Raw genomic sequence first — 13,116 nt, forward strand, 5'->3', positions numbered from 1 at the left:
CATGTTGGTTCGTCAGTCGCCTATGCCTCTTGCCCACTTGTTTGTATTAATAAAACAACTAACTGCTATTGAATTGTTGTAAAAGAATTGATGGCAGATGGCCTAAAATTCATACGAAAAACTACAATTTGTTCCAATTTTACCTGCTCTGTCCGGCCAACGACATAGAATATATGTCGTTGTAAATGTGCAGAACAGCAAGCTTTTGTCTTAATTTGGTCGTGTTTATTTAAACGATTGCCCGAAATAAAACCAGGGGCTCGCAAAACCTCCAAACTTTGTTTTCACCAACTTTGACAAAGAAAATGCAATAATTGCTCGCCTATTGCGCGAATTTTATGTGTCTTTCTAGTCGCCTGTAGTTCTGTTTAGTACAAAAGCGTCGGGTGTAGTATATGTCGCTCTAGCTCCAAATTAAAATTCAGGCCAAATTATAATAAAATTTATGCTCAGTTAACAGTAGCGTTTAGGTATTTCTAAATTTTAGCGGTACCATTCCTTTTTCATAAGATTTTCAAAAACATAAAATTTTTCAAACCGAATTTTCAAACGCTTTGCCAGTTGCACTACTGTAAAGAAATAATCGTTTTGTAAATTTGTAAGGAATTTCGGCTTCCCACCAAGAATTATCTCCATTGCCACCCTTGGGTCTCGCAGTAGGGGCACGAGGTTATGATTTGGCCGAAAATCTCCGAGTTTCATATCAATAATGTCCAAATTGTAAATTTTCGTAAACCAAGTATCTGGCATCAACACAAATCGATAGTGGGCAGTAGAGGTTTGGTAAAATACCAAAGTCTATAGAAATTCTATAGAGACTTTGTATAATACCATTGATTTCTCTTGTGCTGCGTTGTGCCTTCCTTTCTACATTAGTTTAAGTTTTATGGTTGTGGAGAGACAATATGTGCAGTTACAACGTTGGGCGCTGGTCTAGAACCCCACCACAACGCACATTATTTGGGTTAGGGTAAATACCGAATATAATAATACTTGACCCCCCACACCTAACTAAACGTTAACTTGTACCCTAACCCAAATGTTGTGCGTTGATTTAATAATTGTGCTGGATTCTAGGCCAGCGCTGAATTGGCTAACTCAGGCTGGAGAAGCAAATCACACGCAAATTTAATTAACAGGAAAACCTGTGATTATGCCACCTAAATGTGTTTCATAGAAAACTCTTGAAGGTTTTGTTATATTTTTAGCAGGAAGTAAGTCTAGTGATGGCCAATATAAATCAGGTTGAAGAAAGTGATGCACTGCGCGGCTTGCCATGGATTGTGGCATTATCTCAGGTAAGAAATAATGTTTGTGAATTGTAGTTAACATTTTTGGTGGCAAAGAGTCTAGAGTAGCTACTACACTTTAAACAAAAAATATCATAAAATATTCTATATACTGTCTTAAGAGTTGTAGATATTTATAATCTTGCTAACTGCTACATTAAATGTTAAATGCTGTTTTAGGCTCTTGGAGTTACCATGGTAGTGGTTGTCGGAATCTGGCTCAACAGTTTTCTTGGTGGATTTGCTTGGGATGGCAGTGCAAAAGAATTCAACCTCCACCCGCTATGCATGGTGTGTGGGATGGTTTTCTTATATGGCGAAGGTTTGTTCAGACATTTTTTTACAATAGTCAAGCATTTAGATAATAAAATATCCTGGTTTGACAATTAAAAACATAACAAAACATGTACAAATGCAATGTCACCCAGTTTGAGCTATATTTTTAAGTCGTTTTACCTTTGTAGATTTGTATAAATAAGTGGAATTGAATAAATGCTATTAAGTATTAAAGTTTACTTTTTTGTCTTTACTGTCTAATGTACAATGTTAATTTTAAAACTTTTTGTTGTCTTTTAGGGATAATAACCTATAGGGTGTTTCGTCAAAGTGCAAAGCTCAAGGTGAAGCTGATACATGGCGGCTTACTTCTTCTCGGATTGTTTGCGTCAATTGTTGGTAAGACATTCAGTTTGTTATTTATGTTCATTTTTACAAATATTTCTCGCAATTTCTATGTTAAAGTGACTGAACAATTATCATAATTCTCTACCATTAGCTACAGTTGATTGCAAAATATCAGTCACTTTGCTAAAAATAATGGATATATTATTTTTTGGTGTTGTGCTTGTTATAATTAATTTATAATATTTCAAACTGTAAATATTATTATGTTCAAAGTTTTTCATAAACTCGATATTTGTTTCATCAGGGGTAGTGGCAGTTTTTCAATTCCACAACCACAACAAGATCCCCAATATGTACACCTTGCACAGCTGGTGTGGAATGGCAACCCTTATTATGTTTGGTTTACAGGTAACTTGCATGTTCTAAAGAGCAGACACTTAACACTAGTTTAAAGATTTAAATAGCACTTTCTGTTCATTGTGCTGTTTGCTCCCTCATGTTAAATTTGTTTTGGCTCACAAAGAAAGTAAAATGTATAAATTATTGTCCCCCTTAACTGCATTGTTTGTGCTTTAATGCTTTTTGGTATTATTACTTATTTTTTGTGTTGAACACTTTACAGACTGTTTTTGTGGCTCATGCGTAAAACCTCTAGGTACCTACACACATGGTAAAATTCATTGGAGCACTGCTATAAATTATCACCATCACCCTTTTATATATTTAAATGTTAGTTCAGTCATGACACAAAACAGTGTGGTGTCTGTTGTGGGAATTAGTTCATGTACAAAAGCGAATAAAAGAGAAACAGTATCTTAAAAACTAGAGTAACCCCACCCCCAATTAAATTGAAATATTGTAATGTTGTCACTAAATTGTTTTGATTCATTTTCCTGTTCTGGTCTGCAGCAAGATGCCTAAATCTCTGTTACCCCCGAGTATTTAAAGCTTTTTATTTATAATTGTGTTGTTTAGAGTTATCATACCTTTTTTTATAATTTTATCAGCATTGTGTAGCATTTCGGTTTAAAAGAAAATTTCAAGAACAAAACATAACATTTGTTTTTGATAGCTAAATGCTGTTCACTGATTTTTTAGTTGGTTCTCGGATTCTTGTGCTTTCTCTTCCCTGGAGCAAGATCCTCTCTGCGAATTCTCTATCTCCCACATCACAGATTCTGGGGTGGTGCTATCCTCGTTTTGGCTGCAATTTCCTGCATTGCAGGCATCAATGAAAAGCTGTTCTTTGTCATGTAAGAATTTTTATCTTTTTTTGAAGGGTGTCAATGCTTAGCTTTGACTAAGAATGTTACCATATTGTGTATTGTTTATAGTTTGCTGTAACTCTGAAAAACAACTTCTGATAATTGTCACTTTTTTATTCCTGTTGCTGTAGTTTTTTACAATAAAACAAAAAAAATTAAATTTAAACAGAAATAAGGGTTTTGTGTATGATATTAAATTATAAACAATGTTAATAAGTTGGTTGTTTTGTCGTATGCTTCTAATATTGCTGTGAAATGGGTTGATTTTCTTGTATGTTGGTAATATCATTCTTATGTTCATTAGAACAGTAGAAACACTGAGCATTTATTTCTACAGCAGGAAGCGTTTGAATGTGATTTCTATTGATCGTAGAGCAGCAGTCCTTTTAGGCCAATCAAGTCCAATTGCTCACATGAATAGTTGACAAAACTTTTATGTATTGATTGATGCCTAAATTACTTGTAAACTACAGATTTCTCAAAAATTTATAGGCTTTCCATTGCTGACTAATGATATTTTACCAGGGAAAGCGAAAATCAAATCAGTATTACAAATTTTGTTTTTGCTAAATCAATGGATTTTTAATCTCTTTACACAAACATGGAAGCTAAGGTTTTTCACAATTTCTGTCCTGTGTTAAATCTAAAGGATTTTTCCAAAAGACACTGCTATATAAAGTGGACCATCATTATTTTGCTAAAAAATTCTGGGCCATTTGCTGTTTAAGTTATAACCAAAACAAACTGGCTTTTAGTCTACTTTTTACAAAGTGTTAATATTATATCTTTTAAAATAGCACAGAAAAATTTCATAATTGTACTTGTTTTTGCAGCCCACATTCCTTCCGTGTTTGCAGCCCAAATTTCCTATATTTAGAAAAATGGCATGGTATTTCAGACGTCTTTTATGACAAAAAACACAGTATCTGAAGAAAGCTGCCTTAAAAGATATCATCAAACCCTGTCCCGACCCTGTACCTTCTTTCTAGCTCAACTACCTACAATGTTAAAAAAAAAGAAGTGACTGAATTTTCCAGACAATTCCTTACGATAGTCAAAAATCAAATATATATGTTATTAAATATATTTTTAGGACATTTAAACCTGGCCATCCTCCTTACTCGATTTTCAACCCCAAGACCTACAATGTTTAAAAAAAGTAATTGACTAGATATTCCAGACGTCCCTACTCATCCTAGTCACTAGTGGTTCATTCCATATGCTCTCAACAATCCCCCCTCAATGATTTAGACAAAATTTAGCCATGTAATGTCACAATGGAGGTGCCTGTAGTCGCATTAAAAACGACAAATTTTAGTTTAATTGGGTAATAGTTAAAATAATACAGCTTATGGCATTCCCAAGACTGGGCCACGGGTAAGAAACGCTAGACGAAATATTCCAATCGTCCTTCACGACATTTCAACGCAAAAACACAATATCCTAAGAAACTATGTTTCTGTTTTCCAGCCCAAAGACGTACAAGTTCCTTCCGAGCGAAGCTGTACTGGCCAACGTCTGTGGCTTAGTCATCGTCGCATTCGTTTTCTCCGTGCTCCTCATCATTCAACGTCCGGAGTGGAAGCGACCCGTGCCAAGTGAAGAGGAAGAGGAGACTGTGTCCTTCCACTTCCGCACCCTAACCACCCACGATTCCGACTCCGAATGATTTTTTTTTGTTTTTTTTAGGGGTGTTTTGAGAAGGATCGTTGTCCTTGCTGTTTTCGAGTCTATCGTGTTACTCTCGGGTTTTTACTTTTTTCCGACGTTTTTTACGTTTATGACGTACGTACTTTTGTTACGTTATCTTGACGTACGTTTGTTGCGTCCGTCAATTCGGCTACAGCGAACCTTAGTATAGTTGAAGGGAAGCTTATCTTCGATGACGTGAAGCCTACTTTTCCCCCTAAATTCAGGCCTAACTTTGTTCAAATGAAATCATTACCAAGTATAGTTTTGCTTTGGGTAAAGTTTACCTTTGTTTAAAAGAAGAGTAGCTAATGTTGCCCCTGGAAATACGACTTTGCGCAGGTACTTGAAAAACAAAGAAAAATCGGTCCTGTATTGTTCCGATGAGCGCCCGCCTGCCCTATATCAACGGACAACGAATGCTCGGCGTGCCGCGAACGCACGTTTTACTTAACGACGGAGCGGAAACTCAGTTCTATGGAGAATGCCGAATTTAATTTTCGTAAAATTTCCGAGGCAGCGCCTGGTAACCTGCAATAGGTTTCTATCACTCGCCGCCGATCGATATTTCCTCTCTCCGTAGAACCGTTTTCCACGTACTTCACATTTCTAGGAAGCCCCTCGCCTACCTATTTTATATAGCACACGTACCCCAGGAGGTATCTTTACTTTGTTAGGCGTTAAGGTTAACCTAAGTAGGCCGAACTTTTTTTAATGTAAATTCTAAAATTACACCGTTTAGGTATAAAATCCGTTTACACACCATTTTATATTTACGGCGCCATGTTACCTTTTTCCATTCTGATATAGCATAACTCACTCAAAACCTCAGAATTTTTTTATGTTGTTCAAATTACGCGGTGGTCGATTTCATGTTGACATGGAAACCGTACTTCAAAATTTAGATACATTTTTTGTAGTTAATTTTAACAATGGTGCAGTTCGATTCGTAACCCAATACACAGGAAGTTGTATGACGTTTTTCTGCCGGCAATACGCCTTTTTGTTACAATCATGTATTTTTGTCCACACCTCCGCGAGAAACAATGCGTTGTTTCTGCGTGCTTAATAACTGTATTGCTATCTTTCTTTCTTACACACATGTAAAGTGCAATCGCAGAAACCTGTATAGAGCGGTACTGTTCGTGTTTTCCTTAAAAGCTTTTCGTTCTGTTGGGTTTCAGGATTCGAAGACACGCTTGTATTTGTTGAGAGAAGCACCGTGTCTGTAGTATAACTTTTGTTTATGTGTGATAGAGATTATTTTCAATGTATTTTGCCGACAGAGCTCGCGAAATTGAATGCGATTCGCATGCACAAAGCGTACAATGTAACCTTCAGTTTAGATCACTTTAACATTCAGGAAGTCCAGTTGTCACATTAAAATGAAAGCTCTATTAAACAACTTTTTGTACGTCATAAGCTTGTCGATTTATTTATGATACAAGGTGGCCACGGTACGACTTTTTAATGGACTTGAAAAATAATATTTCGAGCCTCTTTTGTGGTTACTATATTGCTTGTACTGTTCCCTTCAACGTATTTTTTTTCGTATTTTGATTGCTCTCTACCGTAGATTCTCGCAGTGTTCTGTAAGTATTCTGTATATATAGGTATTACCGCTCTTTTCAAGACGTTACAACTGCTGTAAATATTTTGTTTATTGGCTGGTGGAATTGTCTGCCGCCTAAACGTGACGCTTTAAAGATTGCCACGTATTTCAGTGTGGGCTTCATTCTTTCTTTTCATGCATAATTGATGGAAAGGCGCTGATCGTTTTCGCTTGTATAAAGGCTTGACAAGGATTAATTGAAATCGCTCTTAACACGCAAGAATAGGAGTACCACTTAATCCTATAGCAAAATGCGGCTTCGGCCGTCTGTATTTATAAATCGACCTTAAAATTTAGATTTGTTATATAATGATATTTTATCTATAGTCGCGCACCGACAGCAACTAGTACTCAGTTAAATATTTTCAGCCATTAGCCCTGATTTTTTCTCGTTCAGAATACATTTTCTTCATTTTTTTGTAACAAAACATACTGTTACCCGTTACTTTCGTCGTGTTATGTGTATCACATGTACAACAAACGTGTTGTTTAATTGATAATAGCCTAATGCTTTATTAATGCGCAAACCAGGATTTGTTGTCCAAATATATTTAAGTCAATAACCACCGTCGACCTTTAGCTGAAAACTGCCCATGATCAATCAGCATTTTCACTGTCGCGGCTCTAAAAGGCCACTGGTGTAATGGCTCTAAAAAGGCAACAGATTAAAACCAACACGTATTAAATGCTCATTACCATTAGTCGCTCATGCAGCATCTTATTAAGGCCACTTGTTTGACTTGCATACTTCAGTAGTGGCGCACCAACGCAAAGCACAACGTTGTCGATCAATGCGGAAGTATCCCCTTTGCGACCTTACAGGAGTGCATCGAATTTCACTCAACCCGCTATAGTTCGCACTCGACGGCTTAACCTTGTTTAATACACCACTGGGGATTTTTATAGATCGAAATCCAACGGTCTTGTGATGCAATTTACCATTCGTCAACGTTACGTCATCAGCAGATTCCTATTAGGCTATATTGGACCTACGCGCGTGTTCTGTCTTGCGATTGCAATTAGTATGCCACTCCTGATACTCGGGAGAAAGTGTGTAAGTCACGAGTTAGTTTGGGGCGTGTTTTTGCTTTGCTAAGCTCGATCGTTTTTGTCTGCGTCTGAAGCCGCGTCTCGCCAATCGTTTTGGATGTTTGGTGCGCCCTATTTAACAAAAAAACGCGCGTAATTTTTTTACCTAAATCAGTGCTATACAAACTTTTATGGCTCGCGGGCCACTGAAAAAATCCTAACTATTTCGCGGCACACTTTTAAGAGAACAACAATAGAGTTATTTTACAATCGCCCTTAACACACGACAAACTATATGTAAATTTCTTAAAATTATTAGTTTGTAATAAATAGTGCCTATTTAAGTCTCAAATGCTTGCGAGTATGACTAAAGCTAATACAAATACTCTCTTTACCGAAATTACAAAAGTTTCGCAGCACACTTGACAATCTCTCGAGGCGCACTACTAGTGTGTCGCGGCACACTGTTTGGGAATCACTGACCTAAATAACATAGACTTAACTCTCGAGGAATGCGAAATTGAATTAAATTTCCTCGAAAACCTTTCGGGCAGCTGTAAATCTCTCCTTGCTGCTCTTGTGAATTGCGTGACGTGTAATTTAATTGCATATCGACCGGCTTGCTTTCGTCGCTTTTTCAGACGGTATCTGTCAGTTTTTTATAGAGATATAAGCTATCGATTTTCTTCTTGTGCTTGCTTGTCGTGACGTACTTCGGCGGCGTATTTTTTGTCGGAATCACGTACTTCAAAATGTCTGGGTTTGTTTTTGTTTTTTTAGGCTGCAAACGGGGTACAGAGTGCACGTTTAATAAAACAACGCAGAAGATCCGCTAAGGTATTTCCTTTTGGACAAATTATGAAAACCGCTGCTTGCTTAAAGGCTGTAAAGGCAGTTGTGCTATGAATGGAAGCAATCGCTTTTAACTAGTTCACAAGGTGGCAATACGACAATTTGAAAAACTTCAGAAAACCTCGATGGATGAAAACGTGGTTTGAAAAAAATTACATTAGAAGCAATAAAAGCGTATTAAACCTTCAAAAATACGTTTTAGGAGAGTTTTCTATTGAAATGTTGTTTCTGCTGCTTGTTTTAAAACTAAATTCACATCTTGCAAGATTACATCAATTCGGTTAACCAAAAGTTGCGAGAAATAAAGTTAATTGTTTCGTGTTTTTAATACAACACTGTCCGCAAGATTGCTTAAAACGTTACCAGAGAATATAAATGTTCAACGCAGAACAGGATATGTCTTAATAGTATTAATCACGATGGATAAATGTTAGCGATACGACAACCGCCAGTTAATTGTGATGTGTCATCTTGCCGAAAAAACATTAATTATTACATCAATGTTGACTTGGCGATCGGAACGTGTTTATTTACCACCTGGCGATACAACAAGTTCTTTATATGCCATATTTCGTTCGCCTATAGCCGGGTTTTAACGACTGGACAAGTATTTACAGCGCTTATACACGTTGTGACAGTAGTTAGTAAAGTTTTACTGATAAAAGATACAAACGGGTCAAACTTGACGGTAAAACACAGCTACGTTCAACGGCGATTAATTGCACAATTAGCACAGGTTATTGCACTTTTTACAAACACACAACTGCGGTGAAACTGTTAACGGGAAAAGAAACAAAGGCAACCGTACTTTGAACTGGTTAACAACGGAAAATAAGGTATACGTTTGAATTTACAACTGATCTGTTAAACTAACACAATTTTAAACAAACAACCTGAAGATAATATTCATCCTAAAATTAGAAAATGTTGAAACGAAAAAAACAGTGGTTTTCAAACCGATTACTTGTAACACCCCTTTTAAGGGTTATGCTCGGTTTAATATGATTTATTAATAAGTTTAAAAGATGTTGCTCAAACCCCTAAAGTTCGAGGATTTAGTTTGAGAACCATTGATTTAAACGTTAATAAGTAAACTAGACGAACTACAACGATGGATTGACAGAAGTCAAGCTGTTAAAAAATTGCAACAAAAATAAAATTAAAGATATAGCACTCTAAAAGAATCTCTAAAACAGCAATTATAAATACATGCATACTTTCAGAAATAAATCGCTGCTTCAAAGACTGGACAGTTGTGGTTGTAAAGGCTTCCAAAATATATAGCTTCCAAATAAGAGACGCGAATTTAGCAATAGTTGGTTGAAGGAAACAAATTCAGCTTCATAGAATGTCATGACTCCGGCTCCAGGGCGTCCATTGAAGAATAAACAGGACGGTTGAGAAGAAACCAGCAATCATCAACCCAGCCACCTTCCCAAGATTGCTGCAATGCAAATGTAGATTTAGATAAACGCTACAGCGACAAGTCTTTGATTTGACAAAGTCTCTTGCAAGTTGCAACCTCTTATTTTTTTCATTTTTTATGCAACATACTCAATGGACGGATGTCCAAATCGACATCAGCAAAAAGTTGCTTTTATAAAGGATTTTTGCAATGGATAAAATTTTTAATAAAAGCTATTAGACAAAACTTTTGAAGCCCTGTTTTTTACTTACCCAGCTCCTATTTCCAGAATACCCATCATGCAAGTGGCTGCAACAAGGGTCAGTATTATTCCACCCAAAATCCTATGAATGGGCAAAATCGCCGCCTTCCAGCTTTCTGGCATTCCGGGAATGAGGAAAGAAAACAATCCACAAAGAAACTGGATGTAAGTTTTGATATTAAAATCACTTTAAAAAACAAAACAGAATCAATAAAATTTTTTTGGTTTTCCTAATAATTATAATAAGAATAGCAAAGCCTCGTGATGTTTTCAGAAAATTGCTCATGGCATTTCAGTATAATAATAATTATTGCTTTTATCATAAATTATTGAATTTTTACGCATATGATGACATGAGAAATTGCAGAAACGCTAGTAAACAGCAAAATGTTGATTTTATCGAGCATTATGGCTTTGGTATATTCTTGAAAATCAGTATCATTAATGACACAGCTTCAACGATATTTGGCATTTAATAGTTTTATTAACCTGTAAGCCAAATGCAATGTATGTCGTCAGCCCAAACCAGCTATGAATGCTTTTCAAGTTAGGTGTACCCTCTTTATTGTGAAGCTGAAACACCGCAGCAATGCCTGTAATGTAAAGTGTAACAATTTGTTGAAAAGTCTAAAAACCTAAACGATTCACAAATATAAAAAAATTAATGTGTAACACTGATTCATGATATGGGGTAAAATGCAGAATAATCTATGGGGTAAAATGCAGTACTATTATAATAAAAAACATTTTAATGTAACACTATCTACTAGTGTTTTTAGGTAAACCATGACAACTGTTTTTTCACAAAAATACACACTATTTTTACACTTGGATGTGCCATTTTCAGCTTGGTGAGGATCAAGAGTTTAAACCCTACTATAGGCTACATTTTTGACTATACCTTACTTGCATGACAATCCGGATTAGAACGAATTACAAGTCTTGATGAAGGCACAACATATGTCATTACAGGTATGCCATAATTATTGGTCGATATGACTTCAGACGAGATAGATCTCAATGTACACTCATGTTTGTTTATTGGCTTAATTAGTGTATATATAGTATTTTAAGAATCATACCAACTGATGACGAAACCAAAGCACCACAAAGTAAAACGGCGTGAAGAAGTTTAATCCACTTTTTCGGGTTGTTAGGAAACACTCTGTAAACCAACAAACCTAAAAACATACAAGGGAAAATCACTTTCATTAAAAAGAATGAAAATACAAAATATTTTTTGATGTTTAATATTTTATAAAATTATTTGGTAGGAAATCTATAAAATATGCTAAGTCATGCAATGTTGCTGATTGAAGAGTAAGCGACAGTCAATTATTAATTTTTAAACAAACGACACAAGTGGTGTAAAACTAACAAAAAGTTACACAACCTGCAGTGTTGAATCAAAAAAATACCACACCACATATCAGTAGTAATTGAAAATAAGATGTCTTTTTTTGCAATAAGTGTAAAAAATCCAATTTTCTGTACTACGAATAACGATTATACCTTCGCCATAACAAAATACAAAGCCAAAGACCATGGCAAAAGGGTGAATGTTGAACTGTTTGCCACCGCCATTCCACTTTATACCACCAGAGTCCTTGATCATCCAAACACTGACCATGACCATGGCAGAAAGTCCGAAACACTAAAAAAAGTAATTTGCACAGTGGTCTGTATTCCTAAACCTGTTATATAGTTACCAAATTATGTTCAACACATAAAATATAAATCAAGGGGCATCAATGAGAGCACAGGTGAGAGACTCAAAAAAGTATTTAGGGCCTCATAAAATGCCCAATATTTCTGGTGGGCCAACAAAACAGTAAAGGTAAGCATACTAAGTTTTATGTGCATTACTTGAAAAAGTTTTGGCTGCAAGCTGCACCTACTAGTAGCCAGTGGTTTGTAAAAACGCCAGTGAGACAAACAGACTTCTGATCATTGCAACATTTTTTTTAATTATCACTCACATTTAATTTGTTTTTTTTGAACGTTTTAGTGAACCTTTTTTTAGTGAACCTAATTTTATTAAAATTTGAGTTTTGTTTCTAATGAAAATTCAAATTTATTTAAATACTTGGAGTGTTCTGGTAAAAAGGTTATTTTTCACATTACTTTTACCGAGCTAAATGTTATGTAAACCTTTTCTGTTTTGCCGAAACTTGTATTAGCCGTTTGTATTTTCTCCTTACCAATACTAATGTATATACTCATACAAAATAATATAAGTTAACTCTAATTTTACCTGAGATAACAGAACAGTCAATGGAAATGCATATTTGTTAGGCATAATTGTGGTCAGTTGGTTTATTCCTGGTTTGGCTCCAATATTCAGCCTGGTTTTATCTGAAAACATGTTAAATAGGTAAACAAAAACACTGCATTATATTATATTATAAATTTAAACAGAAGTTATGTTTGGTATCCCTTTCTTTAAACCTTACCTTGATACAAAAACCAACAGAATTAAGCTAAGCCTAGTATGTCCACAAGATGCATAAGCCATACTTACGGCACGCAATTGTCCAAACCCCGAGTTGTGACAAACCGTTTGCGCTGATTTCTGACTTCCCATCTTTAAGAACAATATTTATGCAGAGTCGGGAAGAAATCCTTTTTTTGTGTGTAATGCAAAGGGTAATACCCTTCTAGTTGTTTTCGCTTTGCAGTCACTTTGAAATAAAAATAACACGATGCGTTGTACTTAAACCAAAGAGATTATAACCTCTTTGACTTAAACGTATAACGGTTATAGTTCAAAGTTATTAAAAGATTCAAAACATTGAATACTATTGCATTTTTAAGAAATTGTTTAATTCTTCCCTGCCAATATTGTTGGGTAGGCTTAATATGTATTTCCATCACCAAAAGGGTACTCACTTCTTTCTCTTTCTTTGTTGTCTATCTTGCTTTACGCAGATCCAATTCGGCCTTTTTTAAATGAAAGTTACAAAAACAAACAGTTGTATTTAAATTTAACACAGAGACTACTAAACAGATATCAAATGAGCACAAGTTAGATTTCACGCATAGAAATCTATGTTACTTGTAAGCACTGATGCATGACAAATTGATAAACA

General features: G+C 35.5%; 2 protein-coding genes across 3 annotated transcripts; one reads left to right on the forward strand and one right to left on the reverse strand.

The window, feature by feature from the left end:
- The first annotated feature begins 893 nt into the window (after positions 1-893).
- Positions 894-8,336, forward strand: LOC146163539 (transmembrane ascorbate-dependent reductase CYB561-like). Its single transcript, XM_083381750.1, has 6 exons — positions 894-1,298; positions 1,470-1,611; positions 1,866-1,964; positions 2,218-2,321; positions 3,012-3,166; positions 4,649-8,336. Exons 1-6 carry the CDS (start codon positions 1,227-1,229, stop codon positions 4,845-4,847), a joined length of 771 nt encoding a protein of 256 aa, XP_083237876.1. The 5' UTR covers positions 894-1,226; the 3' UTR covers positions 4,848-8,336.
- LOC146163540 (ferric reductase SjCytb561-like) lies at positions 8,276-12,666 on the reverse strand. 2 transcript variants are annotated; one of them, XM_083381752.1, is made up of 7 exons: positions 12,549-12,666; positions 12,282-12,382; positions 11,540-11,681; positions 11,110-11,208; positions 10,517-10,620; positions 10,038-10,186; positions 8,276-9,804 (listed from the first exon to the last, which is right to left on the reverse strand). In XM_083381752.1, exons 2-7 carry the CDS (start codon positions 12,324-12,326, stop codon positions 9,702-9,704), a joined length of 642 nt encoding a protein of 213 aa, XP_083237878.1. In that variant the 5' UTR covers positions 12,327-12,382; positions 12,549-12,666; the 3' UTR covers positions 8,276-9,701. The 2 variants fall into 2 exon arrangements, with proteins under 2 accessions (XP_083237878.1, XP_083237877.1); XM_083381751.1 differs by having other exon boundaries at positions 12,282-12,581.
- Between the last annotated feature and the right edge of the window lie 450 nt (positions 12,667-13,116).

The sequence above is a fragment of the Ascidiella aspersa genome, chromosome 2 (assembly GCF_963924565.1).
Source record: "Ascidiella aspersa chromosome 2, kaAscAspe10.2, whole genome shotgun sequence".
NCBI lineage: Eukaryota > Metazoa > Chordata > Ascidiacea > Phlebobranchia > Ascidiidae > Ascidiella > Ascidiella aspersa.